This window comes from Notothenia rossii (genome assembly GCF_949606895.1).
Source record: "Notothenia rossii genome assembly, chromosome: 3".
Classification (NCBI taxonomy): Eukaryota; Metazoa; Chordata; class Actinopteri; order Perciformes; family Nototheniidae; genus Notothenia; species Notothenia rossii.
In genome coordinates, this window is record NC_136901.1 from 2,868,406 (window position 1) to 2,885,606 (window position 17,201).

At 42.0% G+C, this 17,201-nt stretch overlaps 1 protein-coding gene across 4 annotated transcripts in view; it reads right to left on the reverse strand.

Moving 5' to 3' along the window:
• The window catches only part of ncam2 (neural cell adhesion molecule 2), a 305,617-nt gene that overhangs the window by 71,843 nt on the left and 216,573 nt on the right, over positions 1-17,201 (reverse strand). For all 4 annotated transcript variants that reach the window (XM_079669155.1, XM_079669154.1, XM_079669153.1 and 1 more), the window contains 2 exons: positions 12,168-12,285; positions 4,388-4,557 (listed from right to left, as the gene is read on the reverse strand). In XM_079669155.1, coding sequence (XP_079525281.1) covers positions 4,388-4,557; positions 12,168-12,285 — 288 coding nt within the window. The remainder of the gene's footprint in view (positions 1-4,387; positions 4,558-12,167; positions 12,286-17,201) is intronic.

Genomic DNA, 17,201 nt, shown 5'->3' on the forward strand with positions numbered 1-17,201 from the left:
ATAAACACACATTTGGAAGCTTTGTTGGCGTGTAACAGGATAAAAAAACGATTATTTCTGACACTCACATGAACATTTCTTGCTGTGTATGGACCGTAAATGCATAACAACAGCTTTTTCTTCCCCTCATATCAATATTTACACGAGCTTTCATCCCCCCTGACAGGTATCAGAGCACTAAATATTATATTAACTGTATCTGATGCAACGATAATGTTTATTTGTTGTTTGAGCGTCACAGATCCACAAAGCAAATGTCAGCTTAGATTCTCTGCTTTCATCCCGGATGTTTCTTTATCTCTCCGAGGGTTAAACAGAAAAACAGTCCGTTATAAATGTCATCAATTTATGCCCGTTATTACAGGAGCAAGCGATGTCATTTACTCCTTTTTGTTGCTGGCTTGTCTGCTCACAGTGTATGATGTGATCCACGTTAACCAAAGGAAACTATGCTAAGCTAAAATGCTACGTCTAAATAGGGGATCTTCTCCAACGACGATAAAGCCAAATATATTCCACCCCTGTGGCCCTCAGATGGGAAAGCGTATGGATGAGAAATAGCAACGAATACCCATTAATTGGCTGTTTGTTGCCACACACGGTTCATGAAATGTCTAAACCCATCTGTGCCGGTGAATGTGGAGCAGCTGCTGCAAAACTGGAAACTCCAGAAACGCATTTTCATTTGTTTTATTCTCCGTCTAAATCCCCGGGTTTGTCACATTGCTCATTTCATTTTGTGCTGAGAGTGTCATTGGCTTTAATAACGCAATAATACACATGTGAGAGAGGAGACATGCGCTGCCTCGAGCTGGAATATTTGTGATCATAGAAATTACGTTTAATATTGGCATTAAAATCACTGCGAATGATAGAAACGGATATTTGTTGGACAGCGTTGAATGTGAGCTAAAGTCCACACACACACACACACACACACACACACACACACACACACACACACACACACACACACACACACACACACACACACACACACACACACACACACACACACACACACACACACACACACACACACACACACACACACACACACACACACACACACACACACACACACACACACACACACACACACACACACACACCTTTTCTTACTGTAACTTGTATGCCCTAGTCTCCTCCCGCCTCGGCTGTCAAGGCCAATAAAACTAAGTTACAGCTGTGTCTCCCCGCAGCTCAGCTCAGCTCCTCCCTCCTCTAACTTCATCATTTAAATGTGCATTTTGAAGAACAAGCGCTTCTCTCATCTTGAAAGGATGTTGATGACTGGAGCGTAAAAATCTCCATACATTTCCATGAGCGCTATCCGAGTGATCTGTGAGGAAATAGCCGGCAGGTTTATGAAAGTAGAAATTGAATTTTTTTATTAGGAGTGGTGCAGCGAATGAGATATGAAGCCATGAATGAAATATTTTATATATACCATATTGATGCAGATGTTATTGTCGAGGGCTGAGGGACATTTGTGTTTTTGTATGAAATGAAATTTGTGGAGGTCCTTACTATAAAGCTTTATGGATCAACATAAAACAAAGCTCACTGTTGAGGGCAGAGCCATTACACTTCAAAGCTTTGGTGGAGCTCACACTGGCAGGTCATGTAGAATGAAACTTCCTGAATGAGAGGAAGCATTTGTGTTATTATTACCTCCACAACAAAAGGGTATGTTTTCCGCTCCGTCTGTGTCGGCCAGCAGGGTTACTGACAGAACTACAGGCTATTCTTTTATTAAACGTGGCCAAAGGGCGAACACACCACTCGGAAAGGTTTTGTGAACGCTGCGTTATTTCTTAAGAACAACTAGGATCAAACTATCAATGTGTTGATTACTACACTTCTTCACAGTGTTGTTTCCATATTACTGCCTGAAGCTCGTAAAAAATGACTTCCATACTCGGGGAAATTAGATTAGAAATTAATAGATAGAAAATCACTTATCTTTGAAGATACTAATTCATGCATTTGGTTCATTTTGAGATATGTTTCTGTTTTTGCTGGCATCCTAGTGAAGTGTACGTAGGTGAATGGAATTTGGAACTACTTCTTTACAAAAGAAATAGTCCCTCAAGTGTAAGTGAAGCAGCACTTGAATGTTGAAAGCTTTCATCCCCCTGACAGGCATCAGAGCACTAACTGTTATATTAACTGTATCTGATGCAACAACAATGAGTGTATTTGTTGTTTGAGCGGCGACAATTGAATGTTTGTCTGAGAAACATACATTTTGAATTTGCAAGTTAAACAAATTGTCAGTAATTTGTCCTTTTTTACGATATGATACGATAAGATACTAAGTAATGCATCACATCAGCTCTGCTTGCAACATCAACAAGGACAAATACCAAGAGACTGGGAACAGACATGTACCGTAATTTTCGGACTATAAGCCGCGCCTTTTTTCCTATTTTTCGACGCTGCGGTTTATATAAGGGTGCGGCTAATCTATGGATTGTTACAGCTAACGGCCACTAGGGGACCTCCTAAATCTATGGATTTTACAGGTTACAGTCCACCACCTTTAACTCTATGGGCTCTATGGCCGCTCCGCGCCCCCCACCTTTAGGCGGCGGGCTCCAGCAGGAAAAGCTGGAGGCCGGAAAAGAGCGAGACAGGTAGCGCGCAAAAGTAAAAGTGGAACCGAGAGTGATACGAGAGACAGAACGAGAGCAAGACAGACAGACATTACGAGAGCGAGACAGTTTGTCCCCGTACCACTGGTTGAAAACCACTGCTGTAGATCACTGCCGGTACGTGCGCTGGGAGCGCACCGTTTAAGTTTGAAAGTTGAAAAGTGTGTGTGTCTGAAACGCTATGTGATACAGTACAGTTTACACAGCACATGTTCTGTAGCTACTATTGCACTAAATGCTAACACTTGAATACGTTATGCAAATATGCAACTTGTTTGTTGAAATGTTAATAAATGAGAGCTTCCTCAAACAGCCATCTCTTTCCCGACAATCCCCTCTGTGCACGAACCCTTACATATGGTAATGAAACATTAAAACACCTGCGGCTTATAGTCCAGTGCGGCTTCTATATGAACACATCATTCAATTTAGCTGCTGCGGCTTATATTCAGGTGCGCCTTATAGTCCGGAAATTACGGTACCTTTTCTCTACCATAACTGAAGACAACATGCAGGAGACACATCCACTAAAGCCCATTCACACCCATTGCTCACAGCTTTCTCCTCCAGTGAAGGGACCTATTCAGTGGTAAGATATCTAACCTACTATTGACCCGGGATTTCACTTAAGGTGCCGTGGATCCGATGCAACACTCAAAACATTAAAGAATGAGACAAAGAGGAATCAATAAAACATAAGAGACGGATTGCCTTGCAACAAAGCAGTCTATAGCGTCCCTAGGGTCTAAGGAAGCTCAGAGCTTATATGCACCTCAAAGTGCATTCTTAGTTGACCTCTGACCTCACACAATATTGTATTGCATTTGCTGTCCCCTCGGTCTTTAAATAATCCCAGGTTCCACGACACTTTTCTCTGCTGATACCTTAAATGCAGATGTAGATAACTGTTGGCCACAGACATAAGGCGCGTTCACACCGTAGTACTTTTCCCACTTAGTTCATGAGAACTCTTTAGTTCTCATGAACTAAGTACAGATCGCGTTCACACCGGAATAAGTTCCTGGGGGTGGATTAGGCAAATGAAGCCGCTGACGTCACTTCTTCTTCTTCTGCTTTGGGTTTACTGGCAGGCCGTGAACAACTTCACGGCGTATACTGCCACCCGAAGTCCCCGGCCGGAAGTCCCCGGAGTTGGGGACTGGCTTCAGTAGAAGCTGCTGGGACTCCCAGCAGCTTCTACTGAAGCCTTCCGAGTAAATCTCCAGAACGCCGACACCTCCTCATCTCCACCGCTCCCATGTTTTCCTTTGCGTTACCATAAATTAGTCTCTCTGCGTTTCTTCGCTGGGCTAATGCTAATAATGCTAATGCTAATAATGCTAATGCTAATAATGCTAATGCTAATAATGCTAATGCTAGGATAATAAAATGGCGGCTTCACAAACGTTTTTGGGAGTTTGACGGGGCGTGGTTTGCATTCCGCCCAGCCAATCAGACACAGGAACCTTTTTCTCCCACGAAAGTACCTGCCAGGGACTGAAAAGGGAGTAAAAAGGTTCTCTAGAACTCATTTAGTTCCTGGGGCTTTTTGGTGTGAATGCAAATATATCGTAGTTCTGGTTAACTATTGTGGGAAAAGTACTCCGGTGAGAACGCAGCTATAGGTATGCCTCCTTTCGGAAACTAAATGAGTAACCCACTAGTATGGCTTGAAACACATGATTATATCAGATTCTACAAAGGGACGTATTGTGTGTTTAGACCCTTACCGAACACTTTGAGGAAGATCTCCCTCTCCTGAGACCCCGCCTTGTTGGTGGCTCTGCAGGTGTAGGTTCCTCCGTCCCCCTGGCGGATGTTACGGATCGTCAACATGCTCCGTCCTCCCTCCAGACGGGCGATAATATACTGCTCCGACGGCTCCAGCTGCTGCCCCTTCCTACACACACACACACACACACACACACACACACACACACACACACACACACACACACACACACACACACACACACACACACACACACACACACACACACACACACACACACACACACACACACACACACACACACACACACACACACACACACACACACACACACACACACACACACACACACACACACACACACACACACACACACACACACACACACACACACAGTATTTTTAAACACGAGTATCTGTACTTCTACTTGAGGAAAGGATGTGTGTACTTTATGTTAAATATATAATGTAGGGGATTAGTTTAGTCGTTGTTATTGTTTGTTTGTGTTATTTGTACATACAATCAGTACAGACCATTGTCTCCTTTGTATGCATATATTTAGATTTCCACTTCTAAACGACACCAAACATTACTTATGCATTGTCGAAACGCAATGAAAGATTTGTGAAACACTTGTGAGCATCGGGGGAGAAGTGTGCTCACACCTGCCAGTGACCTGCTCGTAGCACACACTGTTTGACGCTACAGATGTATAATCTCAGCACTTTGGGTGTCAACTGATCCCATAAAAGAGAGGCTAAGTGCTCGACAGCTCGACTCTGAAGCTTATTTTATCTATAGCTCCAAACATCACAACAGAAACCCTTTCAAGTGTGACAACAGAATTGTTTTTGGAGTGACATATCGCACCATAATTGAAATAAATATACTTCAATGAATAATTTGTAGCATGTCCTCAGTATTCCTCACACTTCTTAGACCCTGTGTGCCTCTCCCAGTGCGTGTTTGGTTGTGTTGTTGTGTTGTTGTGTTGTTGTGTACATTGTGTTATGGATGCAGCGCTCGCTAAATGGCTCGGTGTTTGGTGGAACACAGCGCTGACTTAATGTCTTTTTCCTATTGGACTCTGTTGGCAAATTAGTCTGAGAAAAAACAGCTAAATTGAGCCATGTCTATATTTAAGCTTCTGAAGGTCTGCTGTTTACTCACAGCTTAACCAGCCGTGTAATCTTTAAGGTTAGGGGAACGGCACATTTGGGGGAATTTGAGTTATTTCCCACTCTCTTACAGATGTAGGGCTTTGAGCAGGGCTTTGAGCATCTCATAGAGCGGAAAACCCTTTTTAAATTCTCAAGAGATGCATGAATGGTTACCAAATAAATAAACAAAGTTGCTAATTTCATGAATGCATGTTATCTACATGAACCCACAGTCATGTAGGACAGCAATTAACTCATAAAGAGTCCCTACTTGACTTCTTAGGGTGTTCCCTTTCCTGTAGTGTGTTATATAGGTTTGTGTGCATGTCAATGGTCTGCAGAGGCTCAAATCTCGACCACACACTGCATGAAAAGCCTCCGATGGACTGTTTTGGCTCAGTCTTCCCTCTCTTAATAAACCCAATGTACTGTGAATAGCATTGCCTCATGAGTTGGCCACAACAAGAGCCAAAAGACGAACACATCTTTAATTTGTATTGACAAAAGAAAGGTCAACAAGGATGCTAATGCTGCACAAAGAACAGAACAAATGGTCCTTTAGAGAGAAAAGCAGAGTTTAGAGAATAGTTTCGTGTGGATATTCAGCAGGTCAGTTATTCCACAGGAAAAACGAATGCTTTCCTCTAACATCGACAAGCTGTGCGTCCTTGAGCAAGGCACTTAACCTCCAGCTGCTTCAATGGCCAGTGGTGTTTGTACTGGCCTGCCCCCAAGTGTGTGTGTGTGTGTGTGTGTGTGTGTGTGTGTGTGTGTGTGTGTGTGTGTGTGTGTGTGTGTGTGTGTGTGTGTGTGTGTGTGTGTGTGTGTGTGTGTGTGTGTGTGTGTGTAAAAGAGATCCTGGCTGCATGAGAGGGTGCATTAGGAAGATACTTAAAAATAAATCATCATGGCTCGGGATAAAAGAGAAACCAGCTTTCAGCTTACAAGGAAATCAGATGCTTTTTAATATAATCCAAATCCAATGCCTCGAAGTATGGAGGTGTGACAACCTTCTTATTTTCACCTGTTTATTCAAAATGCATCACAATGCCCTCGATCTGAAAGAGGCACCCTGCTTTTAACCTCATAAGCTTCTGTGTGAATCCAATTCAAAAGCTTGGAAGCACCGAGCTCAGAATACTGCATAGCTCTAAATAAATTCTCTTTACGGTCTCAGTCTACAGAGCGAGGGGAAAATACAAACACAATATTATTATTTGTGGGATTTCTAGACCCAGTTGTCCGCAGCTTCCTGCACTCAAGGAGAAAGAGAGGGAGGATGATTGGAAGTCGAGACCAAAGTAATAATAACGCTGGCGAGCCGAAGAGGAAATGAAGAGAAGCCTCATCTTCTGACTGGACTGCAGCACTGAATGTCATTATTCTGACTGACTGCTGACAGGTAGTCCATTACCCACGATGCACTGAGACAGGAAATGCAACTGGGAGATGCAGGGGGACGCTGGGAGGGGGTGACATCAAAAGAAAAAGTAAATTGGGTTGTGATTGTTGTTTACACCGAGGCCCATTCTTTTGTTGTGATGTGAGCATTTTAATTCTGTTCTGTGGCGGGACGCGCTGACCTGGGAAATGAAGGGGAACACAACGAGGTGTTTGACAGGCGGTGGAGGACTTACAGTCAAAGGCAGGAGATGCCTTCGACAGAGTCTGTGTATCTACTAAGGCCTTAAGGAGTGAAGTGCAGGGGGCAGAACATGCTAACACCTCTCGACTGTGACATGTGTCCATGCTTTCACGTTCAAAAAGGTCTCTATTCTTCTCATACTGCCTGAGCTGCTGCATGACTGTGGGATTGTTGCGTTTGCAGACCATTGACATGCATTAAAAAAAACATATAACACACTCTAGACCAGGGGTTCTCAAACGTTGTGTTTGTGCGGACCAGCTCTCCTATCTGACCCTGTCAATATGGCATCTCCTGTGTAATGTCCTGTGTATGTCACAATCAGCTGTCTGAGGAAGTCCCCCGCCTAAGAAGCCCCCCCCCCCCCCCCCCCGTTATGTTTTGTTTAGTTGTTTGTTGTTACATGTTTTGTTGTTTGTTCTGTTATCTGGAGCAATGTCTGTTTATTTTACAACTGAAAAATACAAATGTATTTATATATAAAAAAAAAAAAAGGATTTTCACGGACCACCTCGTATGCAAACCGCAAAAATAAGTACAGATATAAACGTGGTGCCAGATTCCAAGATTCACGGTGAAGATTATCTGGTTTTAGAATCTCGTTAGCCAGTGTTTCGTTAGCCAGTGTTTCGTTAGCCGGTGTGTCGTTAGCCAGTGTCTCGTTAGCCGGTGTCTCGTTAGCCGGTGTCTCGTTAGCCAGTGTCTCGTTAGCCGGTGTCTCGTTAGCCGGTGTCTCGTAGCACAGAACGCAGACTGGCAAAGGCTCATCTTCAGTGCCGTGTAGGTAGATCCCAGTTCCAAGTAGTTCCCATTGTACTTTCTCTTCATCTTCCCTTTCTTTCTTTCTTTCTGCGGAATCTGGCTTGTGTCATCTTCATTAACGGTAACCTCTTTCCTTGATGCTAGCCACCGATCCATGTTTGTGGTTTTGCACGCGCTCACGTAACCATGGGTAACCAGTGGTGAAATTAAGTGTTGTCCATAATTAACAATAACAAATATCTGCGTTTTAACACTACGTTTATGTATGTACATATTTGTACAGTTTGCATTTGAGGCGGTCCGCGAAAAAATCCACAGTTTGAGACCCACCGCTGCTCAAGACAACAAAAAGCAGAAAAGTTATAAAACCAAACGTGCTTTTCACATGTTCACTGAAGACACACTTCTTCTCTCTGGCCTTTTAGTCACAGCATGACTCCTGACACTTCCCTGTGTTTTTTGACTTTATATTTCTGTTGTCAATTCTTGTCTTTTCTTTCTCATGTTATTGTAGTGTGCTTTTATTACATGTACAGCACTTTGGCTCGACCAAAAATCGTTTTTAAATGTGCTTAATAAATAAAACTTGATTAGATTTGATCCCCACAACCAACATGTCTAAAACAGCTGTAAGTGTAATGATTATCCCGGGGTAGAAATGCCACATGGAAAGTCTAATTACGGAGGAGCAAATTAATCAATACGTCACCTCTCACCCGTCGTCGCTGGGATATATGCCGCTTTATATTATTCACGCTGTTTAATCATTAAAATTACATTTCCCCGCTTTGCTGTGTGTGTGAAGACAAGGTAGCACACACCCAGGAGTAAACATGACTCGAGAAACCAGAGAGCAAGATGAACGAGGCGCGCAGAGTCGAGGTCGTTCCCAGCTGTGAGCTGTCTTCAAATGTTGTTTGTACTTCGCAAAGTGATGCATGTGCCTGCTTCTCCCCCGCTATGATCGAGTTCTCTTTCAACCTTCTACACGAGAGACTTCAGTTCTCATTACGGTCGGTATCATTCTTGGAGGCTACGTGCAGGACTGATGCATTTACCGGCCTAACTGTATGTGTTTCAGAGCGTACGGTAGCTCCTGTCATCGCGTTGAATGTGGGATCATGTGACCTCTATATCTCAATATCTGCTTGTGTGTTTCGATGCACATCCGACAGCTCTTCTTCTTGGGAGCTGAAGATAACCTGACTTATGTGTAGCATTGACAACAGGGACGTGCACAGACATTCGGAGGGGCTATTGCTCTAAACTGGAAAAAGGGCCTCCCCCCGGAAAAAACACAAGACCTTTTGAAAATTGTAACTTGTTTTTAATGTAAAATAAACCAAATGATTAGTACATTAACTAAATTGAAGAGTAATTCACATCTCATAACAAAATAAGCTAAGGCGACTACTTGCATTGGGTGAATTGATTTTAAAAGTAAAAACCAGGGAAATCTTTTGTTTTGCGGTCCATATCTCATTAACATATCTAATGTTAGTAACTATTAAAGACAAAATGGGGATAATTCTGTTGTAATGTAGTTTGACCAGACCATTGTAACTGCAGTCCAGACATACTGATAAAATAGGGCCTCTAACTAACTACCTTAAATAAACTCACTAATTAATTAAACCAGTTCAATACGCATTATTCTTATTCTTATCATTGCGAGTGCAGTAACGGTAAGGTATCTAATTACTTATTTATTTAGTATTCCATAACTTAGTAACAGAGATGGTCAAACTAAAGTAGAGACATGGCAGAAATCCTACAATGAAGCGGGACATTGAACTGTTCACCCGTGAGAGGGCGATCAAGAAAAGAGAGCGAGCGGCCCCGTTGAGGGAGTTTACGGATGAAAAGACACAGAAAGACAGAAGCACAATAACAACAAGTAGGCTATATTTAGGTGTTTTTTTGTAAATAACCGACGGTATCAAGAGGAAGTAAAGTCCCCTGGTTTGTCCCTTATACCCTAACTGCCATGAGACAACTCAAAATCAAGTTTCCAAAATCAAACAGTGAGGTGGTCTTAACGCACCGGCAGATGACAGCGCTGAGAAAGTGTGTTTCCCGCAGCGAGACGCTACAACACTAATTGTGGGCTCATCATGTTGATTCGGCCTCAACAGAAAAAAGAAAAAGAAACTCTCGCTCTCTCCAGAGGGGCAGGTCAGCCGAAAAGGCCAAACGGGCCGTTGCCCGGGCAACATTAGCCCGTACCTGTGCACGTCCCTGATTGACAACATGATGTTATATCAATGGAAAAATGAATTATTGAGCAGCAGCGATTTGGATAATGGAGTGAAACTGGATGTAGAAATGACAACATATACAGTAATTAGTAAGGGGCCATATTAAGCTCATTTTAAGGATTCATAACTGTATTTAGGGCCATGTTTACACGCTTTAATGCAACATTTAATAACGTTTTTTCATCGATAGCTTTTGTCAAAGACATCTGTAATAAAAAGCCAATATGAAGAAACTGTCTTCTGGTTTAAAGCTGCCGTCATAAAGCACAATTAAACCCTTCTCCTCTGCAGTGAAGACTACACACGGTTAAAGGCAGAACCACCACTGTACCATCCTTGAAAAACACAATGTCTTGAGTTTTGACCATTTGAAGTCTTTTAAAAGTATGTGTTTTTTTTATAAATGTGTACATGGACTGCCCCCCCCCCTTAGGGGAATTCATCCACTGGACGCTGCACTAGGTCAGAAACCAGAGGAGACTGTGGAGTCCATCGTAGACGGACCACTTTTGGATAAAATGTCCTCTCCATCAAAGACAGCTCATTCTGGAATAGCCCCCCAACTGAGTTAGATTGTCCCACTCAATAGCTTTAAAGGTCAACTCAAAGAATGTTTGAGAAACAACCAGACGTGTAATCACTGCTAAATGCACTTTAACACAGGGGTATCTGCTCTCCTTTAACACAGGGGTAACTGCTCGTGCACTTTACATGTCGTAGCTGCTACATTGTACTGCCATGTGGTAAATGCTTGTATGCTGCTCTTGCTCTTTTGCATATCATGTATTTATTTTTACTATGTTTCCAAATGTCATGTTCTTATATGTTGTATGTGACGGACTACGGATGGAAATTAGCTCAAAGCTAAAATCCGGCATATTTACACTTGAAGCATCATTTGTCTCAAATGTTCATTAATGTGCACTGTCGCGATTCAAATAAACGATTAAATGAAAATGAAAAAGAAAAGCGTGATATTGCTAAGAGTGTGTGGGTGTGTGTGAGAGTGTGTGAGAGTGTGTGAGAGTGTGTGAGAGTGTGTGAGAGTGTGTGAGAGTGTGTGGGTGTTTAAGTCTCAACACTTAGAGGTTGCTGTGTGTCATTATCTTCAATCAGAGCCAAATGTATTTAAGTGTTTCCCCCCCTTGGAGCTGAACTTTTAGAGGAAGAATATTGATATTTTATGGGCATGGATATCAAACTTACCTACAACTATTCTTCAACATTTTGAGTGTGTGTTCCTACAGTTCCTTCAGGGCTGCCATTGATTTCTATTCATTTCAAAACAAGGCACTGACACCTGCCTGCGGGTCACAGATAATGTCAGCTGTCTCTCGTCAACTCTGTCTCTTGTCATTTCAAAAATGATCTGGAAGTTACTCTCTGTGTTATCATGCAACAGTTGCACCTTAGTGAAGTCAAGAGGTGCCTAGAGTAATTAAAAAACACTTCACTACGCTTTGGAAACCAGACAAACACACACAGAAACAAAGCTTTGGTGGATTTGGATAATTAAAAACAGTATGAACTCTGCTGCAATGCCAAAGAGTTATCAATAGGTGCTCAGGTGCACATAGCTTTCTGCTGAGTGGGTGCAAGCTAATTACTGAAATGAGTGGATAGCTGGGGGTCAAATACTCTTCAGGTGCAAACGTTCACACTGGTGCTGTGCGGCATGTGATACTATTGTGTGGTTGCTGAGGGCGATGTGCGAGGGCGGACTATACACTGCTCTGTTAGTATCCAGATCAACTGCAACCAGAACATCTAACGTGAAGGCTGTATATTAACTCATGCATGGGTATGAATACAGATGAATAGATAGCTCAGGTAAGCATTAACTGAGTGGTTATTCACCTCCTAAATGTATGCATGTTCATTTCTTATTTTAAAAGTTACTTCACTATATGTACGTCAGAGACCAATGATGGGTTTTAAGGAAGTAGGACGTACCTGTGCCATGTGACCAGAGGGTCAGGTGATCCAGAGGTCATGCAGGTGAAGGTCACTGATTCCTGGTAGTCAGCGGTGGCGTTGAAGGCCGGCTGAAACACCGAGAGCACCGGAGGGACTGCAGACACAAAGAAAACACGATCAAATCAACATTTATTATAGATCACAATAAATGCCTCAAAGGGCTGTACAAAAGCAAGACAGAAAAACGAAATACAAACGTCAGAGCAGAACAATTCTAAAAACATTATACATAAGTATTGCCATGTGATAAAAGCATGTGACTGAAGTGATGCTAATGTAGATGGAGACTAGGTGATGGAAAGTAGTTGAGAAGATCCGAAGAGGTGGGTTTTTAAAGCCATTAGACCCTGACACTTAATTACATCTCTAAAACCTAAATCTATACAATATTAAAGATCAAAGGCAAGATGCCGTGGGCGTGGCCGTGTCCTGTAAACACCCAGAAAATGCCTTTCTGTCGGTAATCCCTCGGGGATTTCAGGTAACATTTGGACCGAGCTTTGGTAAGAAAACACAAAGGATCTGAACACAGATATGTGAATAATACTATGGTCTGATTCTGAAACGCTCAGATCAATCCGTAGAGAATGTGTGTCGACATCAACAACATCAACAACAACAAACCTTTCTTTGGTGAGTAAAGCATTCAATCTGTCGAGTGATCGAAGCACGGACGTTGTTTTTAGTGTCAGGCTAATTGGTGCGTTTTGTTGAACTACTAAATACTGTTCATATTTACATTAATGATGTGACCGTCTGTGTTTCCTCATTTCTCTTTTTACTGCCCTGGTGTGTCTTCGTAACTCTGGCACAACTATTTCCTTCGGGATGAATAAAGTCCTATCTTATCATACCTTGTCTTGATTAGAAAGCTGATTTAAAAGTGTGCCAGGACACAAATCCACACATTTTAGGGCCATTATGAAGAGTAAATAATTGTCATGCAGAACATGTACGAATAAATCCGATATGTCTTGTTAATCTTTCACAAACAGCCGTACTGATACACAGCAGAGGTATTGATGATGGCTGTATACAGAGGACTTGTTGAGTGCTGCGGCCATTGTTTGTTTTGTCAGACTAATTTCTGCTGAGTCGTTATTACAAAGGCTTAATCGCTGTGATTTTAAGGAAAGGGGTCTATAAGACGTGCGTACACTGACTGGGAAACATATTACTACAAATCATTTGATAACTGATTGTCTTTGTTCCAGGACACTAATCCAATATTTGTTCACACATTTTTTAGCCATGATGATGAATTCTATTCTTGCCATGCAGAAAATGTACGAACAAATCCAATATGTCTCCTTAATCTCTTTCAAACAGCAGTATTGATGACTGTATTGTTGAGTGCTGTCGCTGTCGTCCAATCAGATGAGAGCTGTCATCCTGTCATTCAGGAAAAGGAGAGCCGGTCGCTTTCGCTCTGACAGCTTTACGGCACAAACATGTTCTTCAGACGTCTCGGTCCATTTCTCCAGCTCCTCCTGCACCTATACTCCCATTAACACTGATCTCAGACCAGTCTCAGGGCGGGGTTAGGCAGGTTTGCAGCGGCTTATTGGAGAACAATGACACTCCAGGAAGTGCATCAACTGGCTGCAGACATGTGAGCGTGCAGCAGCAGGAAATACACGTTATTCCGATGCTCATATGAAGCTCACACGGAGAAAGTCCTTTAAAAATGTAGACTATAAAGTCACAACAATGTCTGTTTTTAAATCTGCTATATTTATATAATCTTGTTCAAAACACCTCATTTTTGATTAAATCTGCACGAAAACTAAAAAGTGATATTGTTAGTAGATACATATATCAGACTAGGAGAACTTCCTTAGCAACGATGCCACAATCATACTCAAAAACATTTCTACAATAGACACAAACATGTCAATCAGACGTCTCGGTCCCACTAACACTGATCTCAGACCAGTCTCGGGGCGGGGTTAGGCATGTTTGCAGCGGCTTATTGGAGAACTATGACACTCCAGGAAGTGCATCACCTGGCTGCAGACATGTGAGCATGCAGCAGCAGAACAAATACTCTTGTCCGAGGCTCACGTGGAGAAAACCCTCGAACAATGTAGACTTTAAAATCACAATATTGTCTGTTTTTAAATGTATTTAAATGGCCTTATTGTGAGGACATTTTCAATTCCTTATGCTTGTTCAAAACACTTCATTTTTTATTAAATCTGCACGAAAACTCAATAGTGATATTGTTAGGAGTTTCCTTCAACGATGCGACAATGATACTCAAATAATCGACAATGTTCACATAAAAAATTCACTTTAAAATCAGTGTTGTCTGTTTTTAAATGGCATTTTAAATGTGCTATATATATACAGTATATAATGTTACCTTATTGTGAGGACATTTTCTATTGCTTACTCTTGTGCACGGAAACTCAATAGTGATATTGTCAGTCGATACATATATCAGACTAGGAGGAAATACCTTTCAATTCAATTTCTTCCTTCGCAACGAGGCAACAATCTTACTCTGAAGACGTGCAAACATGTCGACACTCCGTCCGTCCGTCTGTCTGAAGATCTCAAGCAGGTGGAAATATAATCCGTACTGTTTGAACTTATTGTTTATAAATAATACTCCCATTTCTGCCAGAAGCTAAAACACAGCCCTTCTTTCCAAAGGTCCAATAAGGCACATGAGAGCATTGGCATAATGAGACCCCATTACTCTGTGAAGTGCTGGAGATAATGAGAATGATTATTAATGCCAGGTGTAAAAGCAAAGCCTGTGATCAGACGTTATTATCCAGACTAGTTATCTACATACGTTCCCAACACCGGAGTGTAAATGAGGACTCAACTTCATATAAAGTGTAATTATATTTCACTTATCCACCGTCAACAGGTTGCAAAGCATTATGGTTCACTTGTGTTGAGTACTATGTGTGTAACTACAGACCTGTTGGCGTGTTTGCTGTAAAAAGGCCGAAAATCAACACTGCATGTTCATGTATCTTTTCATTTACAGTTCAGCATATCGATCTACGAATAACAGAACATCAGCACGACCCACGCAGAGCTGTTGACTTCCAAATCGACTTGAGTGTCTGTAAAGCAGGCTGTCATTTTAAAACATAACAGATGTTTGCCTTTGTGTTAAATATGTATAAATGCCAGCTGCTGCAAATTCATATTATTCCAGCATCATTCGTCTTACTCTGATCAGAACAAAAGGTGTCTTTTTGTGGGAAAACAAAGTGTTTTTTACTCTGAATTTGTAATTTAGTGTGGGAGTGATTGAAGGTTAATGAAGTGAGTTTGTTTTTTCCAAAACAACAACAAATACATATTATAGATGGTCTCATTAAAATGCGCTCTTGATGAGACTCAGTTGTGAAGTTGTTTGCAAAAAATACTTGCGATAATGAATAGGGAATTCTAATCAAAACACAGCATCACCGCAGATACCTAATGAAGCAAACACTGCGGTGTACTCTAGCCTTTCTTAAAAGATCAATTACACTAACAGCACCAGAGCGTGTTATCGTGAGAAACTCTTCATCTCAGCTCCGCAGCATCTGATCCATCTGCCGTCCCCTGGTGTCTATCTATCATTCACTTATTGCCTGGTGCAAAAAGGAGATGAATATTTCCTGTATTATCAGTGAATTCCACACACAATGCATGCCTGGCTTATTGAGAGGATATATGCAGAGGAACATGAAGGACTGGAGAGCTTTCAGGGATATAAACGGGATGTAATCAAACACCATGAGGCCTTTCCAATAGCCCTGACTCGGCGATCGCGCAGAGAAAGCATCTGCCTGACACGATAACCATTGATTTCCACACCAATATATTTCCTTTTCTCTTCAGTGTTTCTCCCTCTCCCTCTGCAACACACTCCCACAGCACTGAGGCCTGTTGGAACGGCCCGTTAATGAGACGCAGTGCCAAGCAGAAAGACTTCAAAACAGCGAATCAGCAAACAAGGCGTCCAAAAAGAATCTGGCGAGCTTAATGAATTCTTCATGTATTAGTCATATCCCGGGAACTTCAGAGGCTCGCTGGAGGTGCTGCTGAGGTTTTACAGACAACCCCACAAGCGTGACGATACTCTGCAAACATATTTCCAGATTTCCAACTCGCTCAGACTGATTTGAATGCATCGCTGAGGAGCTGGAGGTCTGTTACGCGCCCATGGGCCTCAATGAACTTAGCATCACTCGTGTTTAAAAATCGGTAAATATCAGAACCGTGTACTAGATAGCAAGCATGCTCTGAGACCTTTACTGGAGTGCTTATTAGTGGTTTTTAGATCAGAACACACTGGAAGGAAACCAGCCCTGATTCATAATTGGTAAATAAAGTGGTTGATCTTAATGTGTGAGTTCATCCAAAATGAAGTCTCTGGGAAGGATACTTGGGAAATTAGGATCTGCCTTTTGCATCACCATCAGATATAAAGAGATGTTTGATATTGATTAAGGAAAACATGAAGCTCTATTGAAGGGAGAAACATTCAGATGCAGGCTATAGTGTAATGACGAGCAATCCATATTGAATTGCATTAAAGCAGGAGTTTGACATTTAGTGATTTATACCTATTTGATTTCTTGCAGAGAGTCTGATGAGAAGATCAATAGCACTTTTACATCCGTACGGTATCTATGTGGGTGGTGCCATTAGCTCGTTAGTCAGAGTTACCATACATCATTAAAAGAGCTAACCTGAAGCTCTTAAAAAAACAGCTACAAAAAAAGCCAATTTACTGACTACTTCTACGTACCCTAACCCTAACCATAACTTCCTGCATTAAAATGATGTTTTTCTCACATATGAAGACGAATAATTTGGTAATAGGAGACTTCTTCCTGCACTCGTTATGCTAAGCTATGCTAAACTGCCTCTGACTGAAGCTATATGGCTTCCAAGCCAATATTTCAAGGATGCTACGTCATCGAGTGCCGCCGAAGGACTGTTCCAATCTCCAGCATACTTGGAATTCCACCAAGGCCGCGTCCTTGGTTTGGG